This window comes from Labrus mixtus, chromosome 5 (genome assembly GCF_963584025.1).
Source record: "Labrus mixtus chromosome 5, fLabMix1.1, whole genome shotgun sequence".
Taxonomy (NCBI): domain Eukaryota; kingdom Metazoa; phylum Chordata; class Actinopteri; order Labriformes; family Labridae; genus Labrus; species Labrus mixtus.
The window spans coordinates 7946312-7966290 of NC_083616.1; the positions used below are offsets into that span (position 1 = coordinate 7946312).

The window sequence follows — 19979 nt, forward strand, 5'->3', positions numbered from 1 at the left end:
AAAACGTAGAAGTGAGTGCTGCACTGGGTCAAAAACAAAATAAATATAGGAAGATCAGGTGCTCTTCAGGAACAGGGGACAATAGTCAATTGAAAGAATGAGTTTGTGATGCTGGGGTACAATACTCAATGCCTTTTCCCACAGCTGAAAAAACAGTGGAATTAAACCACAGTAAAATAAAGCAAATGGATAAATACATGGTGAGAAATAAAACAATTCTACTACACCAGAGACCAAATGATGCTATAAAAATGTCAGCGTCATCAAAGAAATACATGAAATGGTTAATTCTTTCATTAAAGGTCACATATTATACCCCCTTACAACAAGTTTAAATAAGTCACAGAAGTCTCCAAAACATACATTTGAAGTTTCTTGCTTAAAATCCAGTATTTAAGAATGCCCATAAAACCTGTTTATTTTAAGCCCGGCTCAGAACAGGCTGATTTAATGTCTATAGCTTTAAATGCAAATGAGCTGTGCTCAAGCATGCCCCTTCTCTGAAGAGGATGTGGCTGTCTTTCTTGCTCCATGTCCTATTGTGTATAGTAAGAAGGCAGACAAATTGCTCTTTCTTTGGACTTGGTGAATCATGCTGTGCTTAATAAAAGACACTCATGTATTTATTGAAAATTACAGTTGAAGTTTCCAGCTTTATTTATGCCATGCTTAGTGTTATGGAAGCTGCAGAAAAATACAGTCTGGATTTAACTAAATAAAAAAACTGTCACTTGGAATAATTTGAACATATAAACAGAACTGTGAAACTTTCGGCCTTAATTAAAACATGACCATTTCTTTTTTTTCACAACAAACCTAAAATTAAAACAATTTTTTTTTTATTATTGCTTTGATGCAACGTATACACATAAAACTTCAACATGTGCCACATGGTAAGTACTGATGGTTTAACCTCAAAGGAAGAAGAGCTTGTCTGAAAGCTGGATCGCTGGCTCTTTGTGAAGGAACTGGCCTGCCAGGAAAGCCAGTTTGTGGGCATATTTGCATGGTGCTGGAACTCGAATGGTGCCAGGCCAGTTCCAGTACAAATGGCACATCTTGTAGGTCAGCCTGGTGAGGAATCAATGCAACAATGTTGAATGTGTTCAGGGACTCATTAAACTTCCACATTAAAGGATAAAGATGATACACGTAAAATAAATGTCACAGGTGATTTTTGTACAGTCCAGCTGTCTTGTGATTATTCCATGTAGTGAAGGGCCATTACAGGGCTACATGTGAACCAATTAAAAACATGAAATAATGCACGTCTCCTACAAAATACATTGAAGAGGACATATTATACCCATTTTCCACCTTTTCAAACAGTCCCCTATGGTCTAAATCAGTGGTTCTCAAACTATGGGCTCCCTGTGGTGGTACGCAAAGAAATCTCCACAGTATTTAATTTTTTTTTTTTATGTTCAGCATAAAACGACATTTTTTATTTTTGTCGTGCTCCTATCTTATCTGTCTTGTATCTTTGGGTTGTATTTATATCAAATGTGTTTTCCCCTCTAAATTAATTTAGTTTTTGCAACAAACAACTTTAATCTGCTCAATTTTTTCAATTCTGTTATATTTCAGTACTGAATCTACAGCAAGCAGCTGTAGGCCTACATTAACAGACAATCTTTTATTTATTGGAGTTCAGTACACAGTCGGCAGCAAGCAGCTGTACATTTACATTTTTAAAACGGAGCCAGGAGGAGCTTCAGTTGTGATGCATGTACGGACAGTCGCTCACCCTCTCTATCTCTCTCTCTGTAGCTCTGAAGCTGATGTGATTCTGCTCTCTTTACACTCAGCAGGAGTCGAGAGGGATTTCTTTAAAAAGGCAGTTTTGCTATGTTGAACGCAGAGACTTATAATACAGCGGCTCTGGTTGCACGGAGCGCCCTCCTGCACTCTCTCGCGCGCTCTCTCCCTCAGGCACGCAGCAATTTTATGAATAAATGAAAAATTTAATGAGAACAGGTCGGAAATATACTTGGGCCCAGTTATCGTCTATTAGTGGGAAACACTGGAGATTAAATATTCTCAAACAGGTTGTTGGTATAAAGTTGTAATTTTTTTTTTTTTTTTGGGCTTTTTGTGCCTTTAATGGAGAGATAGGACAGTGGACAGAGTCGGTAATCAGGGAGAGAGAGTGGGGAACGACATGCGGGAAAGAAGCCACAGGTGGGATGTGAACCTGGGCCGCCCGCCTGAGACGACAGCCTCCATACATGGGGCACGCGCACTAACCACTGCACCACCAGCGCCCCAAAGTTGTCATTTTTATTGTGCTGCACTTTTTTTTTGATTTGGGCAAATGTCAGTGTTGTGTTAGTTTAAGCGCCAGTTCTATATGGGGCGCTGATTGTGAAGTTGCGCACACTACAAGCAACAACAACATTTCTCCACATTTAGCCCTAAAAAAATAAATCACTTTTTATTCACATTTAGAGAAATATTAGTGAGTCATATTTACTTTTGTGAATAAAAATGTAAGATAATTTAATTGGCAAATATAAATGTTAAATGTTATATATAAATGTTAAAAATACATGTCCTGATTCTAAATATTTAGCTACATTTCTAAACATTTAGCTAAGATTGTAAATATTTATAATCAAAGCTAAATATATAGAATATAAACCAAATATTGAGCTAAGACTTCTAAATATTTAGTTAATATGCAAATTCACTCTACCGCCCACCGGAAGCACCAAAATAAAAGTTCAAGGAAGCGATCCAAGCCGTTAGAAAAGAAACGTACGAAGTGCTGTGATGGCGCTGTGGAAGATCCTGTGGCCGACACTGAAGAAGTAGTGCTTTGAAAACCCTGAATTGCGGCCAAAACGGCCCTTCCAATATTCTCCGCTAATTCGTTCGACATTTTCAAAATCCCGCCAGTCTCCTGTAGGAGACAATGGTTGGATCGCTTCCTCAAACTTTTATTTTGGTGCTTCCGGTGGGCAGTAGAGTGAATTTGCATATTAGCTAAATATTTAGAAATTGTTGCTAAATATTTATTAATATATTTAAATATATTTTGAAATGCATTAATGAGAGAGCCTTATGAGGAAATTGCATGTATTCAGGAGCAGCTCAACTCTGCAGGAGAAACAAAACTTAAAATCCACAGATTCCACTAGAAGCTACTACGTGCTGAGAACTGAACAGGGACCAACAAGAACATGTTTTTTTGGTGACATGCACAGAAATTACGTGAGCCTACAGAGTCCTACTTGACGATCACTGTTCATTTTATTGATGACTGGGAAATGCATTCCTACATGCTACAAACTAGGGTGATGCACAAGACTCTGGTGCACATATAGCAGGAGTTTTAAGGCTGAAGAGGAATGGAGGCTGACTGAAAAAGACCCAGTATTCTGTCGAGATGTGCTGCTTTCTCAGACAATGCTACTGAAAAGATGTTTAAAAGTGACGCTGCTAGCTGTTAGCATGGCTAGGTATCCCAGGATGCTTTGAGCAGCGAGTCGGATGGTTGCGATACACAATGCATGGGGGCATACTTTCATTGATATATGTGAGCGGCCACGCCCACCTTTCTAAAGGTTTTTGAGATACCTAGTTTATAACTTTACCCTTTGATTAAGATTGATCAAAATGGTGGATACAGTAATATCAATGTTTGAATGCCTTACTGAGAACTAGTGTGACATCGTTGGAAATTGAAGTTTACATAATAACCGCTTACTTCTGATAAAGAATTTGCAATGTACTGTAAATAGCAGTAACTGTCCACATTAATAATGTATCTGACTGTTGCCACTAATTATGCTTCTCTTTAACGTAATCCAAAAAAAGATTTAAAACCTACATCTTTCATGTGTTAGTATTGAGAATTAAACAAGAGTTGTTAACAGTACCTTTGCAAATGGTCAGGCGAGAGGTTTGCCGTGTTGTACAAGGAAATGTAGTGTGTAGGAAGTCCACAGCCTTGACGAATGTGATGAGCCATCAGATAAAAGTCCACCCTGAAAGAGCAAACCCCCCAAAAACAAATAATCAAAGGTCACTTTAGCTTAAGACTGTTCATGTTATCATCATCAAGTGCATATGCATACTGCTGTTGCCAGGACATGGTGATGCTGACACGTTTTTCTTTTTTGAAAGAGGCTAGGCTGACATGTATGACCTTTCTTCTTTTTAACAAATGTGACCTACAGTACAGTCAAGCGCATTGTATGCCTATATACATTAACAGTCACAGCAGGTGTTCTTTAGCAAACTAAAGAAGTGAAAGTATGACAAGACACTAAAGTAGATAACAGTAGGGGGTCTGGAAGAAAAATGTAATATTCTAAAATTCAACTGAAGCTTTTGGGAAATTTTGAGATTAGATCATGACAAATGGGGAACTTGTTTTGATACTAAAAAGGACGGTGGAATAAGAAGCAGACTCTGTTCTTGAACTTTAGCAGCCTAAAGTAACAACACAGAAATACCCTCAAACAAGTTACAGAAGTTAGAGTACAAAAGCATCAAAGTTAAGTCTGGAGTAACAACTTTGGAAAAATTGACCTTTTACAGAATATGAATGTTATAATTTTTTTTGATGCATTAATGAGTCCCTCATTTTGTTGTCACTGCTACAGCTAGAGTAATATGAATTGTTTTTATTTATTTATTTGGATACCCAGGGCATAAAGGCTAATAAAGATATTTTGACAAATAGTGTATTCATCCTATTTTGCATTATAAATCTGAATCTGAGAAGTAACTAGCAAACAAATTTAAGATTTTCTATAAATTCAGTGGAGTAAGAAGTTTATAATAAAGTAAAAGAATGCTTTTAAAAATGTGTACAGAACTTATGTTTTGTACTTTATAACTTCCACCCACTCAGTCGTTGTGTTTAAAAAAAGTAAACTAGTGATAGCTTGTTAAGCTAATATAACATGTAAGAATTGTGTCATCACACGGTCCAGTTAACAGTTGATTAATGTTGCACGTTGCTGTCTGTGGGTAATGTCTTGTATCACCTGTTGTCTTGACGCGCGTTCTTAACAGATTGTGTCCGGTAGCAGAGCACTCGGCCACTGTTTGCCCGGTAATGAAACTTGACTGACGGTAAACTCCTTAACGTTACTGATTATCATTCTCCGGTATTTCATTTTGGTCGGGTAAATAAAGTTGCGCACCGTAGCAAAACAAGTCCGGACGGTGCAAGCTGATGTTTGCTGCCAAAATAAAAGCCTCCTATACGCCGAGCGGACTTCACGTAGCAGATCAAAGTTCTGCCACACAAACGCAAACTATACATATGTTACAGGATTCAGATAAATGCCTGACATTAAAGACAGCAGTTTGCACGTGGAGGTCTGTTTTTTTGTCTGATTGACAGATTAAAAATATGAAAATTGTGAAATTGACGGAGAACTTCAATCCCTGAAACAGTAAAACAAGCAGCACTGAGACACGCAATCACTATCACCTTAATATTATTTGTTATATAATTTGGTGGACTTTGGTTCACCTTACCAAATGTGTTTGGATTGGTGTGAAAGCTAGTTAAAGGTGGATTCAAACCAAATAAAAGCACTTGTAAGCCTCTTAATTTTTTTTTTTTTGATGACTCATGGACTTGGATAAAGCAGGACCAACCAGGCTCTGTTTGTGAGGGTGTGATCCAGCACGGTTCCAGGTGGAGGTGAGCCAAAGTTGTTTGAAACCCAGGAATAAAGGGTGGTGCTGATGCGCTTTTGGACCACTATGAAGACAAGTTTGGGCTCATAGCTTGGGAAGGTCTCGAAGCATTTGATCAATTGTGGGATCTCGTACTGCTCCACCATCCTCAGCTGACCGTCTGACACACCGTCTCGATACACCACAATCTTCTCTGGCAGGTTGTGGTTCACCTGCACAAAAGAAAGACAAGTCCAATGTAAGGTGTGGGTTAAATTAACTCTCCATTCACTCTGGCACAACATACTTTCTTCATTTCATCATAACATCTATAGAAGAAAATATATTTAAAGACATTTATGTAATGCATGGTAGTATTAGTAACCTCGTAGTATTTCTGCAGTGCGGCCAATAAGCAAACTCTGAAGCCGTTGATCAGTTCCTCGTTGGGAGTCTGGAAAGTTACTCTGGAGTACCAGCGGGTCAGTGAGCTAGAGAAAAAAAGAGCAAAAGCATTTATTTTTACTTATTTATTTCTGCTATAACTGTAATGAACACAGACATTTTCAGCACTAATCAACAGGTTGTGTTTATTTTAAGGGGTGTAACAGTAGAATTTGTGCAGATGCATCTTTAGGGACTTGGATCTCTGTGTGTGGCAATAATGTGACAAGTGAACTAGCAGACAACTGAAATAAATGCTACAACATGGTGCTTTTCCCCAACATGAGTTTCAGAATATATACAACGAGAAGATGTCAACTCTGAACAGCGACTTCAGTGGGGGGGGGGGGGGAGAGAGAAATGTTTACCTGTTCACACTTGCAACAAAGCCCATGACTGACTGATGTGCCTTGCTGGTGTCGTGGTGGACATCAACTCCAACCACCATCAATTGTTTCTAAACAAGCGAGACAAAAGAGAGCGGTTATATATTCTCCCTTGTGACTGCAAACATGTATAAAATACTGCAGAATCATTCATGCCTAATAAACAGGACATACTACATTATTGTTCAGAAAATAAATATCTCATATTATATTGTTTTTCCTTTGTGTCAAACCTTCAGAGCTAATGTTTTATATTTATTCTATTTGTAAGACATGGCAATCACCAGAGGGACATTGACGGTCCACAGCTCTCCTCCCAACTTGCTGTTCATCTGGAGAAGTATCTTTTGGGCAACACTCTTTAACTTCTGTGGCTGGGAAATTGTCCGGACATTGATGGCCTGAAGAAAAAAAAAAAAAAAAAGGAGAATTAAACTTATATTTTTATCTGCTGAAAGCTATACACTTTTTTTTTCTTCTTCTGTTTTTGTAAATTTGTCACAAAAGTGTTTACAGACCTGAGACGGGATGGGACTTTTGACACAGCAGAGCTTCTTGATGGCGCTATAGAGATCGTCTCTGTTGCCCACCATGATGCACACGACCAGCTGCATATTCGGCTGTAAACGGATACAATAAACATATGACAACTCTCACAGAATGGACAGAACTGTACTGCAGCCTTGGATCAGTGGTAACAGATACACTCCACAATTCAACAGTGTCACACTACAGCAGCTTCTTCATTTGCTTTGAGCCTAACATCTCAACATTCAGTAATGATGACTAGAGACAGAGGGAATCATATTGTTGAACACTGTGATTTAGAAGCTGATAGCTGTAATGTAATTGTCTTTAGTTAAACCTGAATTTTGGAATTTACATTAACAGTTGCTCATGTTGCCACGGGTAACCAGACTAGTGGTCATTTTGTGGTCTTATAACTGCAGCAGCCACTGCTACCAAGTTAAAAACAGGTGCAACAAATGTTTTTAGATAAAGCAACACTTGAAAAACAACTTTTTTAATACAGATTTGTTTTTTTGAAATTGCAAGAGAACATACATCTACTCGATAGATATCAAATCACCAGTTAATGAGAATACTTCCACTGTTTGAAAATGGGATGTTTTACACAAAGTTGTGGTATTATAGAGGAACAAGCTTGAAGGAAACATGAAACAGCCAGTTACTTATAAGCTACACACATTTACAAGTTGTATTAAATGACTTATGATGCTCAATATTTATTTGATGTCTTACCTCACTGGTGAGCTGAGAATGGATGCACTTTATATAAGTCTCTGTGCGATCATCCCGTAGCTCCACACAAATGGGTCTCTCCAGTCGCACCCCAACAGGCCCAGCCACCTTGTTAAAGGTGGAAACCAGCTCTTCAGCCTGCTCTGCACACCGGCGTGGGTAGAAGATGGCCCAGATGTTCATTGGGATCTAAGAGTGAGATGGGTCAGTGGTTGAAGAAGGTTAAGTTTATGGGCTTCCAAAATGTATATCAGCTCCAGAATCAACAACAATGAAGAATGTGTTTGTGATTATATACAGCCTGCTAGATTAAGGCATTGCTCTTTCCAACTTAATAGCCTAAGTGTTCTATGCAATAAGCAGATCTGTAAGTTGGTGAAGAGAAAAAGTAGGGCAGTGGCCTTTCCTGAAGCTTTGAAGATGAAGAAAATCTAAAGTAACACCCTGATGTTTGAGGAGGAAACACAGTGGATACAATCACACCTGTGAAATTAGGTCAAAGGCTTGATAATGTTTCTGCTTTTCTTCTTCAACATTTCAGTCCAAACGGTTTATATATTGTATTCCAGCTACGTCATAGTATAGTAAAATAAAATAAAACATCAAACAAGGAGGAAGCCCATAGATTTCTCTCCAATACTCACAGAGCTGATGGAAGGATCCCTGACCACCTCTCTGGACCAGGACACATCTGGACCTGTGGTAAAGGATGAAGACTGCAGACAGATGGTTTCAATGGGCAGAATTCTGCCTTTCATCTGCAAGAGAAGAAACCAACCGAACACACATACCGTCTTAACATGAGGAAGCATGGTAATGAGAACAAAATGACCAATGGAGACATGCATTGTTAAAAGTCACTTCTTTTCTATCAGTTTACCAACTTTCATATGTCATATGTATACATTTGTTAAAGTGTTACATTAGATGTACTTTAATTTTACCACTTGAAACATGATACAAGGTAACTAAAAAACAGGGAATCTTTCATCTTTTTTTGATTTCAAGTGTTTTTAACAACGTCATCAAAACATTTCAGAGTGAAGGTGAGTAAGAGTTGTTTTAATTATCAGACTGAATAAAAGGTACGCTATGTGACAAGGATTGTATTGGGGCGGCTGTGGCTCAGTTGGTAGAGATTTGATCCCCAGCTGAGCAACATGTGGACAACTGAGCAACTGAGCACACTTAACCCCGCATTGCTCCCTCTGCTTCGGTGGCGGTGTATGAATGGATAAGTGTTGTACTTAACTCTCTGATGTACGTCGCTTTGGATAAAAGCGTCTGCTAAGTGAATTGTAACATTGTATCACATTAAACTTTTGGGTAAGAAGAAGCTCCAAGACTATTTGCACCACTGTCCTGTCCCATTGTTAGCAACATATGGAATCTAAAGTGTTTCTTAAAAGTGACATTCTTGATGATCAAAGTTGAATCTGACAACAAATTCAACATAAACAGTGGAGACTCACTATCATGATTTCCGAGCTGATCTCCAGTCCCCACCGGCTGAGCTCCTCCAGACTCTCGGGGTTTGAGGCAATGTTCTTGGTCAGCTGTTTTATGGAGTGGGTGTGCTGCTCACTGTTCACATTGATGTGCATGGTCAGGTCCTACAATATTTGAAATGAATTTAATGGATCAAATTTTCAAAAGTTTCTTAATTTCCCTCTATCTGTCACACACATTACTATTCATAACTTTCTAATCTCAGGCATCTCGGGTTGGGGCTGGAAGTGTCTACCTCTGGTTTCAGGTGATGTGACTGACATTCTACAGTGGTATGTGTGAACCCATAATATAGACAGATACACTGTATCTGTCCCATCAGTGACAGGAATTATCCTTTGATAAGGCTCAAACAATAAACATAAATTACATTAAAAAGGGGGCTTGTAAAAAAAAAAAAACTGGCAGCTGATAAAAAGTGTCTATTTTATATTGTTCAGGATAGTTATTGCAGAGAGCATGAAGCATTTTTTTTGTAGATGTTTATCCCAGCCAGTGAAAGTTTGTAGTGTGGAGTGGGGGAGGGGGTGACAGAGGTCCTCTGATAACGGTCGTAAATCAAATGATGGTCAATGGTAATCACCTGACTAATAAGACAGAAGAATGCTACACTATGACTTTCCTAGGTGTTAACATTGCTCTTGGAAATTAAAAAGTAATTTTAAGTCTTCTTGTTAAATGTTTTAAACCAGCCTCTGTGAGGAGGAACATCATGCTGTTATATCAGATGTACCTTCATGGCTCTGAAGTCCTTTCTCATTTTGTCAGGTATTCCTGTCATGAAGGAAAGCTCAGGTACTAAAAGGATCTCTCCAGTGATGACTTGCTGCAACAAAAAATAATCAATTAAATCTGATATCTGTTCCTCTTTGCATTGTTTTGCTCCTTACAGAACTAATTCACATGGAACAAGTATAACTGATGACTGAGGTTTTCCACATGAGGAATTAAAGGATAGCTTGATTTATAAAAACACCAAGTTCAGTGATTGTTAAGCAATGTTCTGACTTTGTGTCTTTAGTGCCCCAAGAGTCCTGACATGTCTTTAAAAACGTTGCAGGTTGTAAGATTTATTGTAGCCACAAGGTGGCAATCTGATGCAAGAATTCATGTTATGCCAGCTACAATGTAAAGCTTTGATTTTTTAAATGTAAAAATAAAGCTGGCTTTGTATTTTAAGCATTTGATATTATGTTATAATAATGATGCTGAAGAGAGGTTTTACCTTCCCCCCAGGCTTTGCTCTCTCCTTTGGCCGATGCATGAGCAAAGGCTGGTCCATCTCTTTGATTGTAATCCCGTAGTTCTTGCTGTTAAAATACAGCATCATTAGGTGTGGGAATCTAACAAAAACAACCAACTAGCAAACAAGAAACTGACACATATCACAAAGACTTTCATGGCTGCTCTGAAGCAACCTCTTGCTCATTCAACATACCAATACACAAATACACCTGTTTCACTTTTCTGCATGTTTTGATGAGTTTGTGAACAATCAGTCTCACCTGTAATATTCCACAAATGTGGTTTTTGTGCCGTCCATCAGTGTGAACGTGTCTTTGGGTGACTTGTTCCACTCAATGGCATCAATGCGGTAGGTGCGGTTGTTATAGCGAGTGATGACGATGCTGCCGATGAGTTCCTTGGTGCATTCATCTTGGAAGTGTTCTTTGCTCTGCTGGTACAGCAAGTTCCTGGGGAACAGCACGGGAAAAGGGTCAAATTACTTTTCTAGACAGACCCTGTGTCTTATTTTAGCCTTTACTTTCTAAACAAAAAGAGCAAAGCTATGGCAATACTACTTCTTTATGAATAAAATATGAACGCAATAGGCCTGTGGCTGGTGGCAAACCACTGCCCTCCAACTCGCCCTACAATCCAACCACATTCCCAAAGGAAAAGGCTATAGTGTTTGAATGTACTCACAGGACCGATGCACCAAGAATGTCACAATCCTGCAAACTGCCATTTAAATATGTATGATCTATCACAGAACATGACATTTATACAGCTATGTTTGGTTTTCTCACTGTTTAAACTTGTATGGTCATGTCTGAATACACATACAGGTGAGATGGAATAAAAGAGGCACTCTTGATTTTATTAAAGCTTCATCCAAAACTACTTGATCACCACTGACATTTGATAATGCTTATGTGAAAAAGAATTGAGCAGGGACACCTTTATAGAAAATCTGAAAACTGACATAACTCAGATATACAGTATATGTATGTATGTATATAGAGGCTACAGTCCTCTACACTGTGGCTGCAGGTTTGACTCTACCCCACTTTCTTCTACCCAAATTTATTGTCTGTCAGCTGTCCTATCAATGAAGGCAAACTATGTGAAAAAAACAAAATAAAATAAAAGTTTCCTTTGCAGTGAAAGTAGGAAATGCAATTCTTTATGAAAGAATTCTCAATATAAAATTATCTTTCAACCTGCTGATAGGGCATCTGTGGCAAAAATAAGAAGAGACTCGTCCTCTAATTGGAAGATTAGCCATAACCGTTTGGTGTTAGTGTGCGAATGTGATTAGAATAGATACTGATGATCAGATTGGCAATTTACACGACATGGCAACATTCACCCATTCATGTACTCATTGATTATCTGCTGAAATTATTTTATGCAAAGCACTTTAAGTGATCCATTGACTACAAAAGGGAATAAACACAGTTCAGTCCATGCCTGGCAAACTCACATGACATCCAGCACCGAGTCATTCCTTAAGACTTTATGAGACACGTCCACATTCAGGTACAGGCCTCCATCTGTGTGCTTGATACAGGTGGAGTAGCCGGGCCACACTTGCAGCCTACAAAAGCAGGACAATGAATAGACCAGCGATTCTTTTATATTAGCGAGCATCTGCCCCATGATGTGAAAATACGACCCCATGCTTACCGATGTTTTCCAAGAATGACTGCACTTTCTGGATCGTAATGATTTCGTCCCACCATCTTAAGTCCGATCATTTTCATGACCCTTTAATGAAAACAAATAAAAAATCTGAGCTTTCTGAACACTGACACTGGAAAAAATGACACACAGAAAACCAAGTCAACTCAGACTTGTGAAGCTGTATGAAATTAAAGTCCTGAATGTTATTTTCAAAAGCACCTCCTGAGCACCACGTTATAAAAGGGAATGCACAGATCTGAGTGTGGCGGCAAAATCTTGGTCATCTGGATTTTGATTTTGATTTCCTCATTGTCAGTCCGCCTCACACTCTGAAGAAACACCACCTGCATGTCATCGATATAATAAGATGGAAACAAGCAGAGAGATATAATGTAACAAACGTTGCACCAATATGAGAATTCAGTCATCTCCAGACACAATAATCTAAATAAACCACAAATTAAAACCCTTTTTTCCATTACTTTGATATCCAAGCTTAACGTTGGTATATTAGCAACATAACAAGTAGCTGTGGTACATACATCTTCCAGCTTCACAGGCAGATAGAGAATGGAGCCATCAAAAGCTACAACTTCTCCGGTGGTGGGGCGGTGGTCTTTCATTATGCCAAAACGCATTGCCATTGATTCAACATTTGGACTGAAAGATAATACAGAAAAAAAAATAACTATAGCAACAGATTTATTTCTGTCCCAATAACTTGAATCAACTGAAAATACAGATCCAAGATGGCTGCCTCTGCATTAATTATTGTGGCACTAAGCAAATTAATGTAAATGTATTGAGAGTGCTGCTTTAACTTATTTTGAGCTTTGTCTACTTTTCATAGTTAAAAAAATATTTTATAATGCATGGCAGACAAATTCAACATTTTCAATGCAATCAGTAATTTTAGTAAAATGGTTTTTGACCTTAAGAAAAACAACTCATAGACACATTTTACTTACATGAATGTAACATGGTACTGATAAACAGCCTCATTCTTGCAACGGATTTGGATGTAGTTTGATCCGATAGTTATAGGAGCTCCTTTCGTTCCAGCCTTATGAAGAGGCTCTCTGTCCAGAGGAGAACACATACATACAGAATCAGTCAGTTACTTTGTGACAACGAGTTTAATATTTCTTAAAAAAATTCAGGAGACAGTGATTCTAACGCTGCAGGATGATCTACCAAAGAATGGGCCTGTTGAGGGGCGACTGATCAAATGTATTGTGTTGTCTTAAAAGTTAAGATGCAGAAAAATAAATGGGTTTGTTGTGAAGTTGAAGTGCGTGCAGGAGTTACATCTGAAATTTCCTTGTAGGTTATCCAGGAAGCTGTCAGGTCTTCTTGTTGAATGCACTGAATCTGAATGCACTATCATGTCACCTATATTAGAGGCTCGTCTGTGGATTATCCGTGGTTGTGATCTGAAGGAATTGTTCAAGGTTGGATCGGCATTCAGGATGTGCCAGTGTTTTTTTGTTGATGTTGCCAGTTTGTGCGCTTGTGTTGAGTAGTGGAGGATACAGTGTGTGGCGTTCTCAGTTGTTTTGTTCAGAGATGGATTGAGACAGTCATCTTGGGTTTTCTTCGAGTACGTTTTCTCTGCTTTTTGAATAACAGTCTCTTTATATCCACGGTCCCCAAGTCTTTCCTTCAGTTGTGTGCTCTGTTTATCGTATGATTCTTCAGCGCTACAGTTTTTGGCTGTAGATTTCTTGTAGATATCTGTGTGGATTTTGTTGTGATCTTTCTTGATGGTTATGTGCAGAAAGTTTATCTCCTTTTTGTCGTATTACATTGTGAAGTTGAGATGTTCGTTCTTTGTGTTCAACAGTTTGTAGAATTCAAGTAGTGACTGTTCATCCCCTGACCACAGGCAGATGATGTCATCGACGTATCTTTGCCACAATTTTATTTGGGGTAGAAAGGGGTTGTGAGTTGGGTTTAGGACAAAGTCATGTTCAAATAGTCCCACATAGAGATTGGCAATGGATGAGGAAGCTTAGTGTTGTGAGTCTTTTTCTGCATCTTAACAATATTTTTTCCACTCAGCACCTAACCGAATGATGTGCTTGTGTTTTTTCGACTTTTTCTTGTCTTAAAGAGCCCATATTATGCCCTTTTTGGGGTTCGTATATTTAATCTATGTACCTACTTTTGTACGTGGGCCAAGTCTGCTCTGATTGGTCTGCCAATCCGCTCTGTCGTTATTGGTCAGTTGCTCAGCACGCGTCTCGGAAAACATGAGCTGCAGGGCTTGCCACAACGAGCCAATGGGCTTAGATCAGTGATCTCACACTGACAATGACGTCGGACTGACAAATTTTTATCGAGGGGGGCTAGAACAGAGCGTTACATGCAGCTAATGCTACAGCTAACAGGAGGATGTAGGAGAAGCCGCGTTTCCGCGGACTTTGAATTTTTGCACATAGATGTGCCTAAACATGCACAGGACACTTGGAAGACACACTAAAGAGCATATAAAACCAGAAAAAGCAGAATATGGGACCTTTAAAAGTTGCCATTAGTTAATTGCAATTATTTATAATTCACACAATGAATGCACTGATGATCACAATACAGAATCTAACATTTTTGATTTGTTTTGCTCTGGCAATATCAGCCCATGGGATGGAGAAGACAAGGTGGATGAGAAAAACAAAACATACAAATTAATAGGTGTTTAACGGTACACAAATTTTGGTTCGGTGTGGTTCCAAGTTTTGAAGCTTCGGTTCGGTACAGCAAAGGGACCTGATGCAACACTTTCTTTTCTTTATTAGGAACATTTAGAATTTCCCTTTTACAAATTGGGCTAAGTGCAGCATCGACAGTTCAGACTTGTACACCTGCTCAGGTTACTTTTTAATAACATTTTGAACATTGTAAAAAAAGTAAAACAATCAACTTATGCTGCGTCCTTCAACCAAAAGAGTCTCCAATAAATAAAAGACATGAATGAAATAAAGTATTTTAAAATGAAATTAAGTAATTAATATAGCCTATATGTAAAAATATTTATTTTTAATTACACTGACACCTTTTAGTTTATTAAGCCAACAGTTTTTTGAATGCACTTTGAGCACATGATAAACCTAATCACATCTGGGACAGTTTCATCACAGAACTATTAATATTACCCTCTGTCGATATAAGAACTTCAATGGCTTTGGCCCCTTTCAGAATTACTAGCAAAAGGCTGTTTGTTTTTTCCTAGTTGCAGTGATGTTTACGTTCATGTGGTGCCTTATCAAGTGCTTTAATAAGTTGAACGTGTTGCCTGCGACGTACCCAATGTCCGCTGAACAACGACGGCACACTACTCTCGTCTTGTCAACGTCTCATTGTCCATTATTGTGGGAATGGGGAGGGAGGGTGTTAATTTTATCATGCTGTAGGTTATCCTCCCACACAGACGCGTCTCCCCCTCCCCTTTCATCGCTGAAAATGAAAACGAAACTTAAGAGTAAGTCCGTAAAAAGAACTCCATCCCGGTTATATGCAACTGTCCAAACCGACAGGACTCGAGGAACTAGTAATCTGCACAGTTTGCACGGTTTATGTTTGAACTTTTTTACAAGTTACTAACTAAAAGCTGTGTCCCATACCAGCGAGCCATCCTCCACGCTGAGGTGTGCTGCCGCTTTGTGGTCTGTGTGGGAACACAGATTAAAGCACTTTTGTTCCACGCGTACTTGGATCGGTCCGCGTGCAAAACGAGTACCTTTACACCCCTACAAATTAAGCTTAAGACTCACAGCGAGTGATAGTAAGGAGTGAGTTTACTCAGCCACATAATGGCAGCTAGAGGTCAGATTAGTGTGTCAGTACCCTACGAGTTAAATCCACAGTAAACAAGTTTACTCACCGGATAGCCTCCATTTTCAGCTCCATATTATCAGGTGAACCGGCAGGCAGCTCCATCACATCTTGAGTGGTGGGCACAGGGGTTGCTGTTCCTTCACATTATTTGAATTTAAAAAATAGTGCTTTTTCAGAGTCATTGACGGTAAGTATTACAATAAACCTGCTTTTTATAAAGGTAGTTTCATGTCATTATGCAATGCATTGCAACAATTTTTGGTTGTTACAATTTTTTGATATGCTACTTAAAAACAAACATTACATATTCCCCGGGGTAATGAATAATTAAGGCTATTTATTTCTGATCTTTCCCTACCGGCCTGTGGTGCCACAGAGTGCAGGGCTGCTGGTTGCTCAGGGGCTGGAGAGAAGGACTCGACTGGACCTGGAGTGAAAGAAGGAGGAAGAGGGCGTCCTCTTCCTCCCCCAAGGTGTGGCATGGCTGCTCTTCCAAGCCCCAGCATTGTCTGAGGGGCCATACCCCGGCCATGGAAACTGAAATAAGATGATCAAATTGTTCAAAACAGATAAGGATTATTGTTGCAATAGCTCTGTTTAAGAATTTAATATTTGTTAATGCTACATGCCTTCAAGTGTTACTTGATTTTATCACAAATATTTCAGTAAATCACAAGATCGATGCACGTGTGTCACGTGTGAATCCAAAACCTTTGACGTCCTCATGAGGAATTATTTACTGTCAGCGACTCAAGGTCAACTTTTATGAGAAATACTGTGCCTCGCTTATTATCAGTACCCTTAAGTTAAAAGCTGTGCTTACATTTACAGAAAGAATAGCTCCTCCCAAACTACTGCACCACTTCAATTACACCAACACCTTGCTCAGAAAGACTATAAAGCAAAAGCTGCACCTCAAATACCAAACGAGAAAACTACCACACTCTTATACAACAAACCTGAAAAAAATCACAACCATCATTAAGGCTATGATGATTGGTTTTGGTGAACTGTTTAAGAGAAGTGTTGATTCAAAATTAGGTTGCTGGGATATTTTATCATAATAACAGGAATATGACATTAAGTACTGGGTATTGTAATAAGCTGACATTCAGTGACAATACAGATGCAGTTTGTAAGAAAGCACAGCAACGTCTGTACTTCCTCCGTCAGCTGAACTGGTTTGGTGTGTGCAGTAAACTGATGCCTCACTTTTGGCTTTATCACCTGGTTTAGCAGTTTGTCAATATGTGACTAAAACAGATTGCAACACATCATTAAAGTTGCTCATAGTTGTTCTCAATTGGCTGCGAAACAAATTTCCCATCGGGACAATAAAGTAAAGTTGAAAGTTGATATTCCAATAAACCTACCTGATGCCTCTGCCCATCACCTCTTCAGGTGAGCCGGTGCTTTCTGGGCTGCTGACACCAAATGGGGGACACTGAAGCTTCACATCTCCCATATCTCCAGCTGCTCCCCTTCCTGAAAATAAAAAATTAATGCTTCAATTCCTCCATAAAACGATGCATGACCATGAATGACACAAGAGGGCAGAGAAAAGTCGAGCTTTACGAAGGGAAAGGACCCACCAACACTTAAAGTTTGTAAAGCATCTAATTGATGCTGATTTTAAGGGCAACCCAATTAATTGTCAAACCTCTAGTAGCTGTTACAGTATTAGGTTTTCATTTTCAAAGCAGCATGCAAAATGTTCCTATGAGTAAACCATTTGACTTCATGAAATAAAAATATAAAAAAGGTACAGACCCACTGGTAGAGCTCCTCTTCCCCATGAGGTCATTACAGGCTCGATGCCCATCCCTCTAAACATTGAGACCAGTGCCGAACCTTGACCATGAGTAGGTACTTCAACCTGTAGGCAGACAAGAAACAGTGTTAATGTGGGAAAATTACTATTATTTTAAATTCATTTCAGAGAGACATTTGTGGAACATACCTGTTTCCTTGTCAAATCAGAGGTCTTTTCAGCTGGATCTCTTGTAATGGATTCAAAAGGACGTGCCTGAACATGCTGTGGCTCCATAGAGGTCTGGATTGCACCTTGTGCAACCCCAACTTTTGGTTCACCTGCTGGAAGGAGCAGCCCTCTGGCTCGGCCAAGTCCTCCATCGTCTGGCTGCAGAGGCAGTCCTCTAGATAGTCCAACAACAGGTCCAGTAACTGGTACTCCTCGTCCGTGTGGGGTATCGCCAGGAATGTGAAAACCTCTGGCTCGTCCAACTCCAGGTCCTTCTGTAGAGAGCAGCAGCCCTCTACTACGTCCTACAGCCAGCTCCTCTGGCTGCAATCCTCTTCCGCGTCCCAAAAATGGAACACCCGTCATACTGCTCAGATCAGGAGGTGCCTTTGGATCCATCCCTTGGACTTCTCAAGTTACCTCTTACGTCTGCTACAAGAATCAAATAGGATGAAAGTTTTTCTGTTAAACTAATCAAATGCTACTGAAGATCCATGTTCATGTGATACAGCTGTTATTTATGTTTTGATGAGTGTAACACAATTTTAACTGATCAGGTAATAGTTTCATTATTCTTTTAACTCTCGTTTTCAGAATATTTTATTGAGCAAAGTGTACTGACAACAACACCCCAATAACTTTATATTAACCCCTGCTTCACATTTTCAAATATTTTGGTCTCCACCAAAGAAAACAGACCAGCTATGTCTATATTTAATATAACTTGGGCCTTGATGTTTTAATTTAACTGGACTCATTGTCAGAAGTAACAATGTAGAAAATATTACACAACTCAAAAAAAGTTCCGTATAACAAGTTTAAAAAGAGATTGTCACATTTTCTTTATTGGACAATCATTTAATAGAGCATGAAAGAGGTCACTTTATTCATCATGTGTATTCACACTATGTTACAGTTTAAATTTTGTGGAAGGAGAAAATTAAGACTATTTTTGAGTTGGCATGGCTAAGAAGCTAGCTAATGCACACTGTAAGAAGTAGACTTATTTTATAAATGTATTTTAATGTCTGAGTTCAAAGGTCACGGTAACAGTAATTAGCTCACTTTAGACATTACGGCGCCTTACGTCACCAACTAGCTCTTCTGAATTTCTTTGAAATAATGAATTCGTTGACTTATATAATATATACAAGACAAAATAAAACATTAGACTTAACTCGTGGATAGCATAGCGACGTAGTTAGCTAAATGTACAGTGACATTTGTTAGCTAACCGAGACACGTGTTGAGGGAAATTACACAGTTGGCGGTAACAATCACTAGAAATTAAATAAAACCGAAATATTCCAGGAAAATGTGCACTATTTTCTAATTTTAGCCAACAAGAACATACTAGTTGATTGCATTACAGTGGAATAACTCACATAGAATCAGAGCTTAGTCTCTGAACACGATGTAAATCCGCACTAAATGAACTGGACAGACAGATCGATAGTAGCCTCCCTCCGATACCCTCATTGGATAATCACCAGATTCTGCAGCAAAGCATTGGCTCATGAACCTGTCAATCTTTTATTCTTTAATTGACCTGACACTGGAGAGTACTGCAGTATCGCCCTCTGGTGGTCAACACCTGTGCTCTTCAGGTATGCACTTTTTTTTTCTCCACAATGTGAACATAAAAAGCCCCTTCGTGACAACTGTCTGCTAGTGTTTTACATTTTAATACAGAGTCATGAAGTGTAGCCTTCTCGGATCAATACAATTATTACATCTGCTGCTATTCCATGGTATCATATACTGTAACTACATTTGTTGGACTTACTTTCCAACTTTAATTAAAGTAGCATTTTACCTCTGGTTTGTTATTCACAGATGTTTTGCAGACACACTCTAACACAGTTATGAACCTGTATTTTACTGTCAATACAACTTAAAACTGCTGCAGCTGCTTTGAAGACCTTTTCTTTTACAATAAGGCAGTAGCTCAGTCCGCAGGGACTTTGGTTAGAACAGGAGGGTCGCCGGTTCAAGTCCCACTGCGGACCATAATATGG

The 19979-nt window shown here is 39.0% G+C and overlaps 1 protein-coding gene across 2 annotated transcripts; it reads right to left on the reverse strand.

Moving 5' to 3' along the window:
• Positions 1 to 894: 894 nt before the first annotated feature.
• Positions 895 to 18360, reverse strand: piwil2 (piwi-like RNA-mediated gene silencing 2). 2 transcript variants are annotated; one of them, XM_061037593.1, is made up of 23 exons: positions 17941 to 18360; positions 17751 to 17856; positions 17354 to 17465; positions 16339 to 16517; positions 16027 to 16111; positions 13118 to 13228; positions 12692 to 12809; positions 12369 to 12493; positions 12153 to 12233; positions 11950 to 12063; positions 10748 to 10936; positions 10468 to 10552; positions 9976 to 10068; positions 9206 to 9346; positions 8378 to 8491; positions 7734 to 7922; positions 6989 to 7090; positions 6755 to 6871; positions 6453 to 6541; positions 6026 to 6131; positions 5620 to 5873; positions 3882 to 3989; positions 895 to 1071 (listed from the first exon to the last, which is right to left on the reverse strand). In XM_061037593.1, the coding sequence occupies exons 1-23, from the start codon at positions 18358 to 18360 to the stop codon at positions 915 to 917; spliced, it is 3195 nt and encodes a 1064-aa protein (XP_060893576.1). In that variant the 3' UTR covers positions 895 to 914. The 2 variants fall into 2 exon arrangements, with proteins under 2 accessions (XP_060893576.1, XP_060893575.1); XM_061037592.1 differs by having other exon boundaries at positions 16027 to 16117.
• Positions 18361 to 19979: the final 1619 nt, after the last annotated feature.